At 34.7% G+C, this 16857-nt stretch overlaps 1 protein-coding gene across 2 annotated transcripts in view; it reads right to left on the reverse strand.

Annotated features, from left to right (window-relative positions):
• Positions 1–21: 21 nt before the first annotated feature.
• Positions 22–16857, reverse strand: part of UBR1 (ubiquitin protein ligase E3 component n-recognin 1) — a 137360-nt gene continuing 120524 nt past the window's right edge. Inside the window, exons 40-47 of one of the 2 annotated variants that reach the window (XM_074289406.1) lie at positions 14718–14805; positions 12826–12959; positions 11455–11563; positions 10779–10835; positions 8747–8824; positions 6931–7101; positions 3870–3971; positions 22–2808 (exon numbers count right to left, since the gene is read on the reverse strand). In XM_074289406.1, coding sequence (XP_074145507.1) covers positions 2667–2808; positions 3870–3971; positions 6931–7101; positions 8747–8824; positions 10779–10835; positions 11455–11563; positions 12826–12959; positions 14718–14805 — 881 coding nt within the window. In that variant the 3' untranslated portion in view covers positions 22–2666. Of the gene's footprint in view, positions 2809–3869; positions 3972–6930; positions 7102–8746; positions 8825–10778; positions 10836–11454; positions 11564–12825; positions 12960–14717; positions 14806–15104; positions 15233–16857 lie in introns of those variants that run through there. The other variant, XM_074289407.1, reaches the window with a different exon arrangement.

Below are 16857 nucleotides of genomic sequence, written 5' to 3' on the forward strand. Positions count from 1 at the left end.
TATTTCAGAAAAAAATCCCAAAGAGTATAAGTCACTTTTATTTCCTTTTTAAATATACACATATAATATTTATTTCAAAAAGCACAAGAACATTATACAAGTCTTAAATTTACATTTTTGCAATAAAAGATATCAATATATGCATCATTTTGAATAACTTCTGAACTTCCGTTCATCTGGATGGAATCTGAATCAGTAGCATGAACATGTTACAATCACCATAGATTATCCTCACAGTGAACCAAAATGCATAGTAGGTTATGAAATGATGAATGACCATTAGTGGATGACCTTGTAGCTCATATATTAGAATAATAAATTAACTATACAGAAACATGTTTTTCCTACTGCAAAGATCTCTTGCCCCTTTTCTCTGGTCATAAGAAAAACATGCTTTAGGAGCATCCTCATGAACAGGTTCCTGGTTCAACAGGAAAAAAAGTGACTTTGTGTGTTCATGACTTCTGAATGCACCATTTCTGTGCTTGCACTATACAAGTGCAAACTGCTAGAAAGTTTCTTACATTAAAAATTTCTCTTTTGATATCAACACTGAACAATGAGCCTGCACACAAGTGCCAACACTAAGTTGTGAGTAGGCCTCTATATGCTCATCTCTTGGGATGGATTCTTTGGCAGTCAAGATTTTACTAGCCACTGCCAGGAAGTTCCTCTGGCAGCCCAATGGCTTAACATCAGGGTTTGTGAATTGAATGGAAAAAGATTACTAAAGCAGGAAGAAATTCTCCTCCTGAAGAATCTGCCTTTGCTTTGTAAAGTTATATTATATAGGGCATGAATTAGGGTGGAGATCAACAGCTAGCTGCTGTTGCTTGACACCCAGCAGAAATCCCAGCTAGATAATTAGTGCAACCTGCTTAATTGTAGATGAGACCAAGAAGGAAGAAATCTGTTTCTTTTCACCACATCAGTGAATATATTAAACTGAGTACTGAACATTTCAAATCTCATCCAACTTGCCATAATTCAAGAAGTTCCCTACTGTTGAGTTATTTTCTGAATGTTTTGAGTGCTTAGAATCAAAGCTGTAAAATTATTCAAGTATGACAGTCATGATTATTCTGATACCTCTGAAAGGTTCTTCTTCCCTTTCCTTCAACAAAAGAAAAAGTAAAACACAAAACTAAATACAAATGTATATCCTCAACACCTGGTTTACATACTTCTAAGTTCCCTGTCTTTATAGAGAAATAAAAGGGTAAGAAAGCATCGTACATAAATGGAAGACAGTCCTCATTAAGGTCAAAATACATTCTCTGAATAGATCTTTCAGACTCCTAGGTTATAGGAGACATGGAAGCTACTTGAGAGCTTCAATTTATCTTTTTCTTAAAGCTTTGCATAACAAGTTCCCTTGATATAAAAATTATGGCTAAGAACCCAGAAAGCTATAGACAGATTCTGAAGAGCAGTATTATTTAAAAGCAAGGAGGCTCAATTACTGCATGTTACAGCAAGACAGAGACAGACTGTTGATCAAATGGCTTTTTTTCATTGTCTGTATCTGTCATACAATTGGAGTTTATGAAAGGCTGCACACATATGATGAATTGAAGATTTAAAGTCTTCTGGGAAGACATAAACTGCTACAGAATTGGCCCAATATTTCTATGCTCAGTGGGGAACTGTTTATTATGGTTTTATGGCTACTTAATACCAGGATCTGAGCAGATTTCTGTCAGTACCATAATGGCACCAGGACAAAGGATGTGACCTTTTATTAGAAACAAAGCCCTGGAAAATGGAAAGTGCAGTTTTAAAAAGGACTGGGTCCATGATATTGATTTTAAGACTCACTGTAACATTAGGGTGACTACACAATTCTAACCCTCAGGATTTTACAAGAAAAAAAAAGGCTCTAAGAAAAAATCTGCATTAGAGAAGGCAACTTTGACTAAACAGGGAGTTAGTTTAACTTCTGGTAGCAGCAGCAAGTGGCATATCTGGGGCATTTTCCCAGAAGAGAAATGGCAACTTTTATTCTTTGGAATTTTCCCTCCATTCTAATAAAATTCTTGTCCTCTATCATTCCTTTTTTGATTGAATATATGGTTAAGATGTTCAATTGGAAACTTGTCACTTTTGCTTTTCTTCTGCCATTTCCACACAAATAATGGCCCAGTTGATTAGAGCTAAACAAGGACAAAAGACCAGAAACAGTCATAATGAAAATTAGCAGCTCTAGTTTGATGACTGGTGTCACAAAGACTTAAAAAAAAAATCCAACAGCTTCTTAGATGATGTTTTTGCCCCAAAATGCCACCAAATATGCAATCAGAACAATGAAATGCCCTCCCATTTCTAGCATGATTATTGAAGAGGGGAAGGTTCTAAAGGGGAAAATGATTTCCTTAAACTATTAGCAGAATCTTAAACAATTGCGGGGCAGACAAGTATTTTCTTCAGTTTCTACAACAGAGACACGTTGATATAAGTATGCATATACTTTATCTTGAGGCATCAATAGCTTGCTGATTGAAAGCAAAAATCCATTATGGGATATTTTATTGAAAGATGTGAATCAGGAACTGAGGAATGACCCCACTGCCACCCCCCACCCCTCCTCAGTCATCCTAAATGTGTCCAGAATTCCAGATTTGTCTTCATTATTGCCTTCATCTGTGACTCTTCTGTGGAACTGGAACTCAAAGTAACTGCCAGTTGAATCCAAATAAGATCTGATTAGTTTCTTGACTCCTTGCAATTTCTTCTATGATACGATGTTGTTGCCAGAGCAAATGGAGTTTCTGATAACGCTCATGAGATAAATGCAGTGGGTTGCCCCTCCTTCATAGGAGAAGAAATGAACATATATGTTAGTTAGCTTGAGTGTCAAACAACCTCCAATACCTTCTGGCAGCCCACATAGTCTGAGATCTTGGGATGTCTCTGGATCCAGCACTTAGGCACATAGTGGGCACTTAATAAATGCTTGCTGACTTAACTTATATTCATTTTACTGAAATAGCTATCAGGGCAAGCAAGTCTTGGTGGGGGGAAAGATAGTACAAACATTTACTCACACTTGACAAGTAAAAAAAAACCTCATCCTGATTAAATTCTGACAATCCAAAACACAAGTCCATGAGTGAGAGACCCTAGGCCTCAGGGAGATATTGGAAACTGCAAGTTCTTTTCAGCAGAGGAGGCTTACTGCCCTGCCCTCATTTGGTCTTACCAGCACGGAGAGGAGAGGGGCAATTATTTACATGTGAATCATCTTGTGATTCTGGGAGTAATTGTTACAAAGCAACTATCACAAAAGGACTCTGACTTGGATCTTGCCAGTAATGAAGAACAGGAGATACTTTCTGAAATAATAGGAGACCACATACACTCAACCATTAAATAATTTCCTTATAACCTGGTAACATTCTATTCTTTCAGTTTTCTTTCCTCAAAACCCCAAATCTACTACTCTATAGGACAACAAATACCATTATGATTAAAAAAAAAAAAAAAACCAACAGTGTAACTTAAGGAATTTTAATTTTCCAGTTGAACTATTAGGCTTCTCTTTTTGAGGCATATTAAGGACAACAAAATTCTAGCATAGCAACAATAAAAATCAGATTGTGTCCTTACAATGGTGTTTAAAACTGTGATTATTTTTTGGTCACTGTTTAAAAATACTTAAATATACTAATTCATACTTTTATATTGGGAGCAGTAGCAAAATATTTAAAATATTACATGAAACAGAAGGTGGTATAAGAACAAGTCAACAGGTCTGCAAACTTAATATTTTTTGTGTTCAGAGTTAGGTTAGTAAATGCAATCTCAATGTGTACATGTGGCAAAAAAATCATCATTGAAAAACACTACTCTGTGACATCAAATGTCCTTACTTTAGCCCAGGATCTGTTTCTCCATATTCATCCAGGTAGGGGGCTGGAAACAAGCAACCTCTAGCTCTGCCTTCAATTAGAACCACTTTGCATTCCCTGATCCTGAAAGAACAAAATATCATTCATTTAATAACAGTGCTAGCACTGCACCGTGACATGCCAAAGTAATTCCAAGAGAATTTTTATCCATCACGAGCACAGATATCCAAATCCAAATCCATCAAAGAAGAATCATTGCTTTTATTAAGATTATGTGTTTAGAAATCCAGGTTATGGAAAAGTCAGTGAGTCAATGAGTTGTTAACATTTATTAAGTGATCTATTTTGTTCAAGTGATGTAGAGATTCTTTGTCTTTGAGGAGCTCACAATCTAATAGGGGAGACAACATTCCAATAACTATATACAAACAAGTTCAAGTAAGGATAAATTAAAAGTAACTTCAGAGGGAAGGTCCTAGAATTAAGAGAAGTCAGGAAAAACTTCCTATAGTAAGTGGGCTTTCAGCTGGGACTTGGAAGGTAGCTAGAGAAATCAGTAGGCAGAGATGAGGGAGAGCATTCTACGCATGAGGTAAAAGATGCAGTATCATAAGCAAAAAGGTTTATGTCACTGGGATAAAAATGTAAAGATGCCATAAGACCAAGATAAATGGATTCACAAATAGCGGCAGCATATATCAGAGGAAAAAGGACTGGTGGAAGTGCTATATGAAACTGGAATATCTCTCTGAAAAGTGCTCTACAAATCTTAATAGTCTCTAACCAGATTGGGGTTGAAGTTGAAGAGTGTTTTTTTTCTTTTCTAGCTACTATTTAGAGTCAGAATATTGACAAGCCAAATCCAGATCCCCAAAAACTAAGAATAGTTTTACTTTTTAAAATAAAGTTTTATTGTATTTTAAGATATAAAAATCATGGCCAGTAAAAAAACAGCTTGCCCATATTTGGCCTTCAGACCATAGTTTAACACAAACTTAACACAAAAAGTTCTATTAATTTTATTTCTTCACTATCTACAAGTAGTGCATATCATTAGTATGGAAGCATATTTCCCATATAGTACTCAAAAAATATTCATTCTTAATAGTATGTGGGAGAAAATGTGTATATAAATTTGAGTAGGAGTAAGTAATTACTAGAAATGAGCCAGAAAACTTGAGGAAGAAAAATATTTCCTGGGAAAAAAATATATGCAGTACTTAAAAGTATTTTTCATGTGCTATCCCATTTGACCTTTACAATAAGCTTGAGAGATTAAAACTAAGGAGCCAAAGGACAAGCTGGTCGATATAGTAGCTGCATTTGTCCCAGCTCAGTGAAAAACTATATAAGGAATTTGGTCCTTGGGCTTTAGAACTTGGTCAGGATTAAACCTTCTTTCCCCACTCTCCACTTTCTCTCACTTGAGACTCATTACTAGTGTCTTCCCTCTGAAATCTTTCTATCAACTACTTTGAATATATTTTCTATGTATATGGAGAATGTGAGTTCTTTGAGGTAAGGGACAATATTTTTGTCTTTCTCTGAATCCCCAACTCTCAGCACAATGCTAGACTGACTGAATTATGCAATTGAATTACAAAACTAACAGTTGGCTATTCTATTCAAGTTCTTCTCCATTGTAGTATTGTGTTTCAAAGAATTAGAGACTATGCTAGTCTAAGTTCTTAAAAGAGTCAATCAAGTACAACTACAAGAAGGCCCTAGAAAAATTGGAAGATCTTTGAATATGAATCTGGTAATGAAGTATTGCTTTTGTCTGGGGAATAATAACTAAGTTTGGGAAGGTTCATTACTATAGGATTGACGACCAGGTAATGATTGGTGGAAGGGGTCAACAGGCACTCATTAAATCATCTTTTTAGGTGTTGGGTGGGTTGTTTTTGTTTTGTTTTTTATTTTGCACTGATTTCATCCACTATATGAAATAATAGTTTAAGTACTTAATAGCAAGGTAATGCAAATTTTAGTTCCTTTTCTCTTTCCCCATACATTTAAAGGTGTTTACGCTTCTTCCCAAGTCTGAATTTCACATATTCCATGGGCATGTTCAGAAAAATTCTGGCATAGGCAGAACTGGGAAATGAAAAAAAAAAAACAGGGAATTTAAGAGCTAAAAGAGGACCTTTAAAAGTTATCTAATCCTATAAATTAAGAAACTGAGGCCCAGAAAAGGTAAGTGTCCAAGAAAAGATGCATTAGCTTTTTTCCCCCTCTCCTGTCCTTCCCACATTCCTTCCTCAAACTCCTTCACTTAAGGGTGGTCTTCTTTTCTCTTTTCCAAAAATCTGGGCTGCTGTTGGCTTGTGTCTATCATATGTCTTTTATTTGTTAAGCTTCTTGATCTATGTTTTTTACTGGCTCTAGGTACATGGGTTTTCAGTTGAAAAAGAATAGGTAGTAATGGTGGCTAAAAGGGAAAGAGATAAGAACTTCCTTCAAGTCCCAGCTAAAATTTCATCTTCCAGCCTTCCCTGATCCCCCTTAATTCTATTGTCTTCCCTCTGCTACTTACTTCTTTTTTTATCTTGTATGTACCTTGTTTCCACATGATAGTTCATATATTCTCTCCCCTGTTAGATTATGAGCTCCTTGAGGGAAGGATCAATCTTTTGCCTTTCTCTGAATCCTCCAGAGCTTAATTTAATGTCTGGAACACAGTAGGTGCTATTATATATATATATAGCCAAAAAAAAAAAAAAAAAAAAAAAAAAAAGTGCTTATTGACTTGCTGATATACAATTTTTAAAATTGAAAATGCATTTCTGGTTTTCCTGGTTATTTTGCAGACAATGATTACTTTATATTTTGCTTTATAAAAACAATGAACAAAATCTTAGTACACATCTACAAGACTGTCCACAAAATCATAAAATACTATAGTCATTTGGCATATTTTTCAAGATAATCTAAAATTTACTCTTATGCTAATCCAAACATACAAACTTCACATCATTATCCATAATCACTAACAATCTTCCACTGTTAGGTTCCTTTTAGGGGTTCTAGATTCCCTAAATTCATCATAAAAAAAAAAAAAGTAAGTTAACTCATTACTTACTTTAGAAACATGCAGACCCCAGCTCCACAGTGAATGGCATGAAAAATACAGGCTCCAACCTCTTCTCCATTCACAATTTCTTGGCAGCAAATATTCTGAGAGCACAACATGGTTCCACAGAAGAGACACAGAACCGGGTGCTTTCGTTCATCATCTGCAGACCTTGGGCACCTTCAAAGTAAAAGAGAATACTGAACTAAAGTTGAAGAAAAAAGGTCACAGTACACAAAATAAGCAATGTTTTTAGTCTTTGTTTTATAAAATCATGTGTCTATTTCCCAGAAATAAAACTCCTAAAAAGCAGGCAATGTCTAATGAAAAACATTCCTCTTCTTTCCTCTAATATCTGCCAAATAATTTTCATCAAAGTGTTTCTTGGTAATTTCATTGGAAGAAAAACTTTAAATTTATAGAAGCCTCATGATTTAATTAGATTTGGTAATAAAATGCAAACCAAGTAACAATTATTCTGGTTGTAGAAAGAAGAAAAAAAATTTATTGAGACAAAAATTATGGATTTGATTATCCAAAAATTTTGCATAACAGCCAAATTTTTCTTAACAGAAAGCAATTGAAAAATATTTTCAGCAAATGTGAAAAAATGTGACTTCTGCAACCTCTAACAAATTGATACAAATCTATAATATTTATTCCTCAATAGTAAACTGTCTAAGGGACATGAGTATACAGTTTTGAAAGGAAGAAATACAAATTGCTAGTTAACAATCTGAAAAACTATTTAAACTGTCCACTAAAAGAGAAACACATATACAAAGAACTTTAAGGCACCACTTTACACCTATAAAATTGGCAAGAAGAGTGAATGATGATAAAACTTAAAGTGAGGCTGAATGGGGAAATAGGCACGTGGTTGATGATAGGATAAATTAGGTCTAAATAACCTGAAAAACAATCTGTCACAACCTCAGTATAATATTCAATTTCTTGTCACTTTCATTCACCCCACATATCCAATCAGTTGCCATAATCTTGTCATATCTTTTGAATATGTCCCTTTTTTACTCACAAAGCCACTTTCCGAGTTCAGGCACTCATCACCTTTCACCTGTATTACTGAAGTGACTTAATTAGTCTCTAGGTCCTACTTCTCTCTACACTCCAATCTATCTCCTCCACAGCCACCAAAAGTGATTTTCCCAAGAGCAGATCTGACATAGCTTCCCATACCTTACTCAACAAAATCTAGTAGCTGCCTATTACCTTTAGCATAAATTAGATATATGCCTTTATTTTTCATTTAAATTCTTTACAATCTAGCCCCATCTTACTTTGATCAAATCAGAGAGTATATATAACTTTGCAGGCCTTCAAGTGCTTTAAAATGATAGGCACAATTATTGTGATTGAGGGGTAGTACATGTAGCGTGATGAACAGAGGGATTGGTCTTGGAAGCCAGGAAGAACTGAGGTTCAAGTCGTGCTTCTGATATATGTTGGTTGTATGACCCTGGGATTTTAGAGGACTTTGAGTTTAATGAATCAGCCATATGATAAGGCAACCAGAAAATCTCAAGCTAACTTAACACTGCATCAACAGAACCATACTGAGTAAAGTGACCAAGGGGCTAGGTCTTCAGTCCTCTGTCCTCAACAGATCCCATTTGGTGTATTAAGTCCATGAAGGGTGCCATATTTTAGAATGTATAATGACAGGTTGGATCACACTGAGAGGATGTTAAGAACAACAGAAAACTGTACCATACATGAATCAGCTGAAGAAATAAGAATTGTTTAATTAAAAGAACAAGAGACTTCAGGGAAAAATGATCGTTATCTTTGAGTAATACCTTCTTACCTGAATTGAGAAGCCTGGTTTAGGAGATAGCTATAGTCTTCTGGAAGTTCTATCAATTTATTTCTTTTCCTGGGGTACCTAGGAATTTAATATAAGAAATCACATTTCACATGAGTACAAACTTAAAATAGACTAGAGTGAGGAAGAGAATTAAGATTATCAGAAGGGAGCAAATAAATGTCTCCATCTGCTTTAGACCTATCTTATAGTGAATCCTGTTACATGTTGAATAAAACGTAACTAATAATGTTGAGATTCAAAGTCCTTCAACTTTTTCTATATTTCTATTTAATTTTATATTTCCCTGTTCCTGTGTGCTGATGAAATTCTGTTCAATTGGTTTAGTCCTAGCCGAGGAAGTATACTAAGGCTTCACAGACTGGGAGACTGGATCCTGTCCCCTCTTCCCAACTGCTTACTTGCTGTGGTAAACTTAAAAAATTAAATTTCCTGACTCCCTTCCACAAAATTCCTTATTCCTTATAGGCAATTCAGAGATTACACTCATACTCCAGCTTCTTAAACTGTGGGTTACAACCCTAGAAGACATCTCATAACTTAATGTGTGTGTGTGGGGGGTCCACAAAATTATGATCATTAGTAAATGTTTGATTAGTATACCTATTTTTATATATCTATATACCTGCAGTCACAAAAGTTTCTTGGTTGAAAAGGAGTCACATACAGAAAAACTTTAAGCACAGATGTCAAACACTCCACCATAACCAGAATAAAATATAATTGGGAAATATTTGATAAAACAAATAAAAATGTAATAGAACAAAGATAATGCTAATTATGTGAATTTCTAAGTCAAATGTGGCTGGTAGAAATCTTTTATGTTTAGTGAACCTGTTTTAATTTAACACCAGTGGTTTAAAATAGCCCACTGCCTTGTCCTACTGGTAAGAGGATAGTGTCCCATAAGTGGCATGTCACCTGTTTGTCTAAAAACTATATAAAAATTTGTGCCCTGAGTGGTTCAGGACATTGGAACGTACATAATACTGCACATCCAGGCCACCAGCCCAGTGCTGCCCATGGAAATGCAAAGGAGTGGGAGCCATATACCTATGTGCTTTCCTCTTGGTATATGTTTACCTATCACTGCTAGGATTCCTCCCTTTTGCAGTGAAATTTCCCAATGAGAACTTGTTGCACAGATCTTCTCTTATTATCCTGAGTCTATACTACATTCATTCCTGCTTTTGAAAATACTGTTGCCCTTCTTAAATATCTTCCCAGCTTCTCACTAATCCTGCACATCTATCAAAATATCTTCTCAAAACTTACTTCTCTCATGAAGACTTCCCTAACTCATTAATCTATGAATGACTTTTATTTTCTTTCTGGAAAATTCTTATAATAAAAAGTCTATGACACATAATAGCACATTTTAATTTACAGGTTTTTTTTGTTTTTTGTTTTTTTTTTTAAATCTTCCTAATTATCTACTGTTAGATTGTGTATCATGTTTTGCCTTAGCACTGTTCTGGGGACATTGTGTAAAGGTCTGGATGATACTTATTAAAATGAGATGGGTGAAGTATGGTGTTAGTTCCAGGTCAAGTCTCCAAATGGAGTGTTCTGGCTAGTTCTAGTTTGTTTAGTAGCCTACCTTATTCTCTGCTTCCTTATAATTCTGTGCCCTTACATTTGCTATGTAAGGACAAAGCCTTTCTCAAGAACAAAGTGGCTGGCACTAAGAGACAGATTAAAGTTTTATATTTTATAGAAACATTTACATAAAGAAATATTGGAGAAGAGCAAAATGTGGCAAAAAACCAGATATGTGACATTCTTCTCTACTGAGAAGAGTGGGAGATGAAATCAAGGAGTTGTAAGATTTTAGGCAAATAACAGACATACATTTTTAAAAAATGTACACACACATACCTCCCTCCTCCATACACACCCACAAAGTGGGAGAGGACAGAAAGTTAGGTAGGTACTTGAGCTACATACATAGTAACTGGTATAACTAATTCAGAATACTCAATTTGAGAAGAAAAATTGAAAAAACAGAACCCACCTGACCACAGAGTTTTTTCCTTTCAAAACGCTTTGTAAGGCAGGATCAGAACACCACCTGTATAGCAGAATCACACCCCCCCCACAACAACAACAAGGTGAGTATGATATCACAACTAAAGATCAACAGCCAAAGAATATGGCTTTTTTCTCCTATTCTTTGTATCCCATTTCTTTTAATCTGACATCTTATCTCTTATTTTCCTTCAATTCCTTTCTTCTATAATTGTCATTGTATACTTAAATAAACTTACATAACAGCAAGTTTAACAGTCCCAAATTCTAAGCATAATAAAATTTTGACTAAAATTAACATAACCTATAACAATTACACTCTACACAAATCATGATAGACTGATTGCAGGATAAGGGAATGTGGAGTATAGGAGAAGAAAGAAGAGAAAAAGAGAGGGGCAAGAATGGTAGAGAAAAGTAGGGCAAAAAGAGAAGAAGAAAAGGGAGAGAGGGGAGAAAATAGAGAGGGGAATGAAAAAGAGAGGAAAGAAAATAAAAGGAAAGAATGGGCAAAAGCAAAGCCAGCAGAGTTGATATTCTTTTAAGTAAGTGAGAGAAAGCAATTAACTTCCTGGTTAGTATAAACTAGCAGCTTTTCCAAATTTCTAAAATTCTGCATTATCCCAATATCCAGTTAAAATGATATTTTGCCTGTTTAGTACCTCTGGAGTAAGGGGTTTATAGTATCACGATATTCTTGGAAAAGCAGGAACAGATTGGTGGGTAAGGATAAATAGCTACAGAGTGCATTGAATTGACCTTCCTCACAGACTGCAAGAGAAGAAAAACACATTTAGTAAACATATTATCCCATATTAGGGATCATGTTATTAGAGTTTCTATCTATTTTATATCCTTTATAGCTTTATGAAACTGAAGTTTACAAATAAGTCATCATCTGCGCAGTGGAATCATATGAAAGAACAAAACAAAACATTAGGAAATATCCGTGTATTCATAATAGCTAGGGAAAAAAAACCATTTACTGTATCAATAATTTTAAGAGTTACAAGGCATTTATATTGGCTAACGTAGGGTTTTAGTCAAGAGGTAAATTCACCCCTTTAATTTAATATGCCATGAGAAAAGATTGAAGTTTGCGGAAACTTACTACCTAGAGGGCTTTCTGATTCCTAAACTCAGATCTCAAGGTGCAAAAACCACTATTTGATAAGAGCTAACTCAGAAAGCCCTAATATAAATGGAGTGAAGGTAAAGTTAGAACAAATCTTGGTTCTGGGTAGTAAGTTCCTGTAGAAAAAGCATTGGGTTTGAATTTAGAGGTTTGGCTTGCTTCCTAACTTTGTTACTTTGAATCTGGATGATGTTGGGGAAGTTAAAACATCTCTGGGCTTCAGTTACCTCATCATAAAATGAGAGGGGATCAGTTATTGAGATCCCTTACAGATTAAAATCACACGAACTATATGTGATATGATCAATCAAAATAATAGCCAAACTCTTAAGTACTAAGCTAAACTGATGCCTAAGAATCTGACACCAGATGATCCCAAAAAGTTCAGCTGTGAGGCAGCAGAGCAGGAATTTTTAGTTCAATTGAGTGTAATTCTAAGTTAAAACGGGCTTTATTCTTGCTTTTATGTTAAAGAATACACATTCACTAGACCAGGCATGGAGGGTTGGGTTATCAGGCCATCTTTTCTGATGCTTCCATCTATCATCACTGCCAAACAAGGAAGAAATGATACGTCTTCATAGAAAAATGCTTTCAACTGCAGCTGTTCTGTCTTCATGTGTACATTTTATATGTGAAAGGATTATTCTAAACACAGGCCAAGATGTGACTTGAGAATATGAAAAGTTTTCTTTATGGTATCATTTCTGACAGATCTGAAGATGCAACATTAGCTCAGTGCCAGGGCAAATCTATGTATACAGCATGAGAACAGACTATGTTTATTTCCATGGGAAAGTGGTTTTCCTACTTTATTAAACTGTATAGCTTCTATTCTTGAACTTGAAGGAGAAAACTCTCTGGTTTATTTTCAGTACAGAATACTATTCTTTTTTACCTGAAAGTAATTCTTCAGGTGGTGGCACTCTGAGCAAATAATGAAAAAATAAAGCAGCACATCGAAGGTAAGGGATAATGCCTTTCTTCACACAATCCCATAAATACCAACCAGGAACATCACAGCTGATACATCTACAGGGACAGAAATTTCAAAAGAGTATAGATCAAAATACTGAAAAGAATGTAATCCTAAGGTCTTAAACTTGTTCTTCATTTTCTTAAACAATAATAAAAACACAGAATTTTTGCCTATGTTTTATTTTATAATTATTTAGGACTAAAGAAAGTTCAAGATATGTTTATTTAGAATTTGTTCTATAATTTTCTGGGAGGGAAAACAATATTTCTAGCAACTTTCACTATTTTCTATAGCAATGAAACCATTCTTCCCCCTACTTTCTGTCCTTTTTTTTCATTATGAAATTATATTCATTACAAAATGAAAAAACATTTAATCTTATGTTTAAAAAAAATTAAAGCAATTAAGAATTTCATGCTGCAGCACATTTTAGACTTTAAGACTCATATTTTTTGAATATGAAAATATTACCCACCAGTAATAAGAGTAAATCAGAAAAATGTAAACAATAAAACACCAATACAAGTAACTAGTTACAATATCAATCGATATTCTCTTGGCTTCTTTGCTATTTCCCTGTTGTAAGAGAAAAAAGGAAGACTGGGGAAGCCTGGCAGCAAATATACAGAAATAAAGTAGAAGTGTGATACTTTAAACTTCTCTAGTATCAACATTTTTTATTTACATTACTTAAATTAGTCTTGATTTCTCTAAAATAGGGGTTCTCAAACTACGGCCTGCGAACCAGATGCAGCTTGCTGGGTTATAGCAAATGGGCTGAGGGGTGGAGACAGAATGTGAGATTTTGTTTTTACTATAGTCCGGCTCTCCAACAGTCTGAGGGACAGTGAACTGGCCCCCTATTTAAAAGTTTGAGGACCACTGCTCTAAAATGACCAAGTGTGTAACTAAATGAAGAGCCATAAAATGATCACTTGAGTTACAGAATTGAAAGAATAAATTCTATATTCCTGTAACATTCCTTTAAAAAAAGTTAGTCCAAAATCCATTTTATTTTTAGAAACAGTTTTGGTTATTTGTTCATATGATCCACTGAAGCCTTACTTCATAAAACCATATTGTTATCACAGACTTTGTATTTACTCATCAGTGGCAAATAAAGTCAAACATCAAATATAATAATTTATAAATATAATAAAATTATATAAAACATTAATATTATTTACAAAGCTTATAATTTTATATAACATATGTTCATAATTATTAATTTTATTTGTATAATAAATATTTTGAAGTAAATATTATATTTTATAATAATTTTATAATGCAAATAGTCATTATGTGCATATGGCTACATTTTATTCTCGGATAAGAAACTTTGCAGTATAATCTAAAAGGACTTTTATTTTAATAATTTTTAAAGTATTTGCTCATTTTCCTTAGCCTCATGCCTTTTAACAGAGAATAGTTTTTTATTTTGATAATAAGTCTGCCAATTGCATCCCAAATACTTCCCTTTTCTCTTCTAGCTGATTCCCCCTTTTCTTCATCCCTCTTTCATCTGTGAAATGCTTTACTTACCTATCTAAGTTAGTGCAAAATGCTGCTGATATGCTGTGGAGTCGAAGTGGGCTTGAAAAGTTATAATAAATCAAGTCTGTTCTCTAGGAGCCTATCACTGCTCTCAGAGAGATATCAGCCTTCCTTAGCATGTTAATAAATTTTTTGCTTTCTGTCTGATCTCTTTAACCCAAAATTACTAGACCCTAGCTAAATGGGTATGTCTTTCCCAAAAGATCCCGCTTCTCTTGGTTGAAAATTTTCTTGAACAAACTCAAAATGCTACTTACCCACCAATATACTGAGAAATTTCTGAGTAGAGAGAATATGCAGAACGAGCCTCTTCACTTTCTTCTTGAAACTGGGTAGGTAGGCTGTCTGTGAGGAAAATAACCCATAAAATTATTTCACTTATTTACTTTCTCAGTTACAAATTTCAAACCCTATGTTCCATGGGGCTGAGATGCTTTATATTGCCTTAAAAAAATGCAAAAGGGGACTTTTGACTTCAAATGGTTAATTCTGCAGATTAGTACTGTTATGTCAACTTTGCTAGAACCTTGCCAAATATGGGTGTTTAATAAATGTTGGCTATTAACATAATAATCACATAGATTAGCAATCATCTACCTACCCTGGGTGTCTAGGAATTTTAGCCAGGCTGGTAGGAATTCAACCTGCAAATGGGGAAGCAGATTGCTGCTCCTGCTGCTGCTGCCACCAAGCTCAATCTTAGAATCATAGGGCTGGAAGGGACTTTGTGAGGTCATTTAGGTCATCCCCCTGTCTTCACGCAAGGCCATACCTAAACCATCCCAGAAAGATGAGAATCTATCTTAATTTTTTTAAATTTTCAGAGAAGGGGTTTCCACAACCTCCCTTGTCAACCCAATCCAATCATATGAAAGTGCTTCATATTCCTGAAAATTATAAATTGTCTTTAAGCTTTTGGGCTGAAAAATATGCCATTTCCTTTAGTTTTTTCTCTTATATTTTATCTCATGCTTTTAGTTTTCTATGTTTCTCTTCTGAATTCTTTCTGGGCATTCCATATCTGTTTTTATTGGCTGATCTCATAAATGTCCACAATACTCAAAGCAGTAATGAACATAAAGGGTAAGAAGTTTTAATGTCTCATATTATTTATGTATTCTTAAGTTTTTCATTTGAAATTTACTTAGGTTATACCACTAGTAAGGTATAGTAGTAAGGGATACCATAAGGTAGTATAGTAGGATAATGTTAGGTTTAGATGAGGAAAACCTGAATTCAAATCCAGTTTCAGACATTAACAGATCATATGACCTTGAACAAGTCACTTAATATGTCTGCCTCAGTTTTCTCAATTGTAAAATGGATAACAACAGCACCTACCCCCCCCAGGGTTGTTGAGAGGATAGAATGAAATAATATTTGTAAAGCACAATGCCTGCACATGGTAGATAATAAATACTTGTTCCTTTCTCCTTCCACTTACAAGACACTGTGCTAGAAGCTGTAACATATAAAAGGATGAATAAAGGAAAAAAAATGAAGGAAGATAAGAGAAAATATGCTTATAAAAGCCTATAATACAAAACTGAACATAAGGGAATAAAAAAGGTATAAAGTATTATCAGAATTCACAGGATAAATTCCTTTCCACTGGCAAGACTTGGAAAGAAGAAAAGAAGATTCAAGAAAGAGATGGTTAAGTGAACTGGGCTTTGAAGAGATTTTTATAGGCAGAAATTAGAAGAAAGAGGATTCCAGGTGTTGGGGGAAAAAACAGTGATCAAAGGAATGGAGATAAGAATGTGTAAACAATGTTTCAGCAATGGGAAGTTGTTCAATTTGGTTCCAATACAAGATTCATGGAGTGCTTAAGTGATACAGTTGGAACAATAGATTGGGATTAGATCAAAAGGCCCTGAGAGACATGATGAGGAAATTGGATTTCATTTGGTGGACAATGGGGAGTGAAGGTTTTTGACATAACAAATGACAGATTTGTTTAGACTGGAATAATGGCAGGAGAACATATAGTCCCCGCGGTATAGGTAAGGTGTAAGGTAGGACTGAACTTAGTGATAACAGGACAAAGTCAACAGATGTAAGATGTATGAAAGCAGGGATTACAGAAGAAGGTCTAAGATGTTTTCATGTATGTATATGTATATACACATATGAGACATACTGCTTTTAAACTTCGATCGTGTGCGTGCGTGCGTGCGTGTGTGTGTGTGTGTGTGTGTGTGTGTGTGTGTGTGTATGTATGTGTATCAGTGATTCTCAAACTTTTTGGCCTTGGAACCCATTTACACTTTTAAAAGTTAATGAAGGCCATCCCAAGAAACATTTACTCATATAGGTTATACCTATCAATATTTACCATATTAGAATTTAAAGTGTCATTATCATTAAAAGTTTTGATCTTGTAGACTCCTTGAA

Source organism: Sminthopsis crassicaudata, chromosome 2 (genome assembly GCF_048593235.1).
Source record: "Sminthopsis crassicaudata isolate SCR6 chromosome 2, ASM4859323v1, whole genome shotgun sequence".
Classification (NCBI taxonomy): Eukaryota; Metazoa; Chordata; class Mammalia; order Dasyuromorphia; family Dasyuridae; genus Sminthopsis; species Sminthopsis crassicaudata.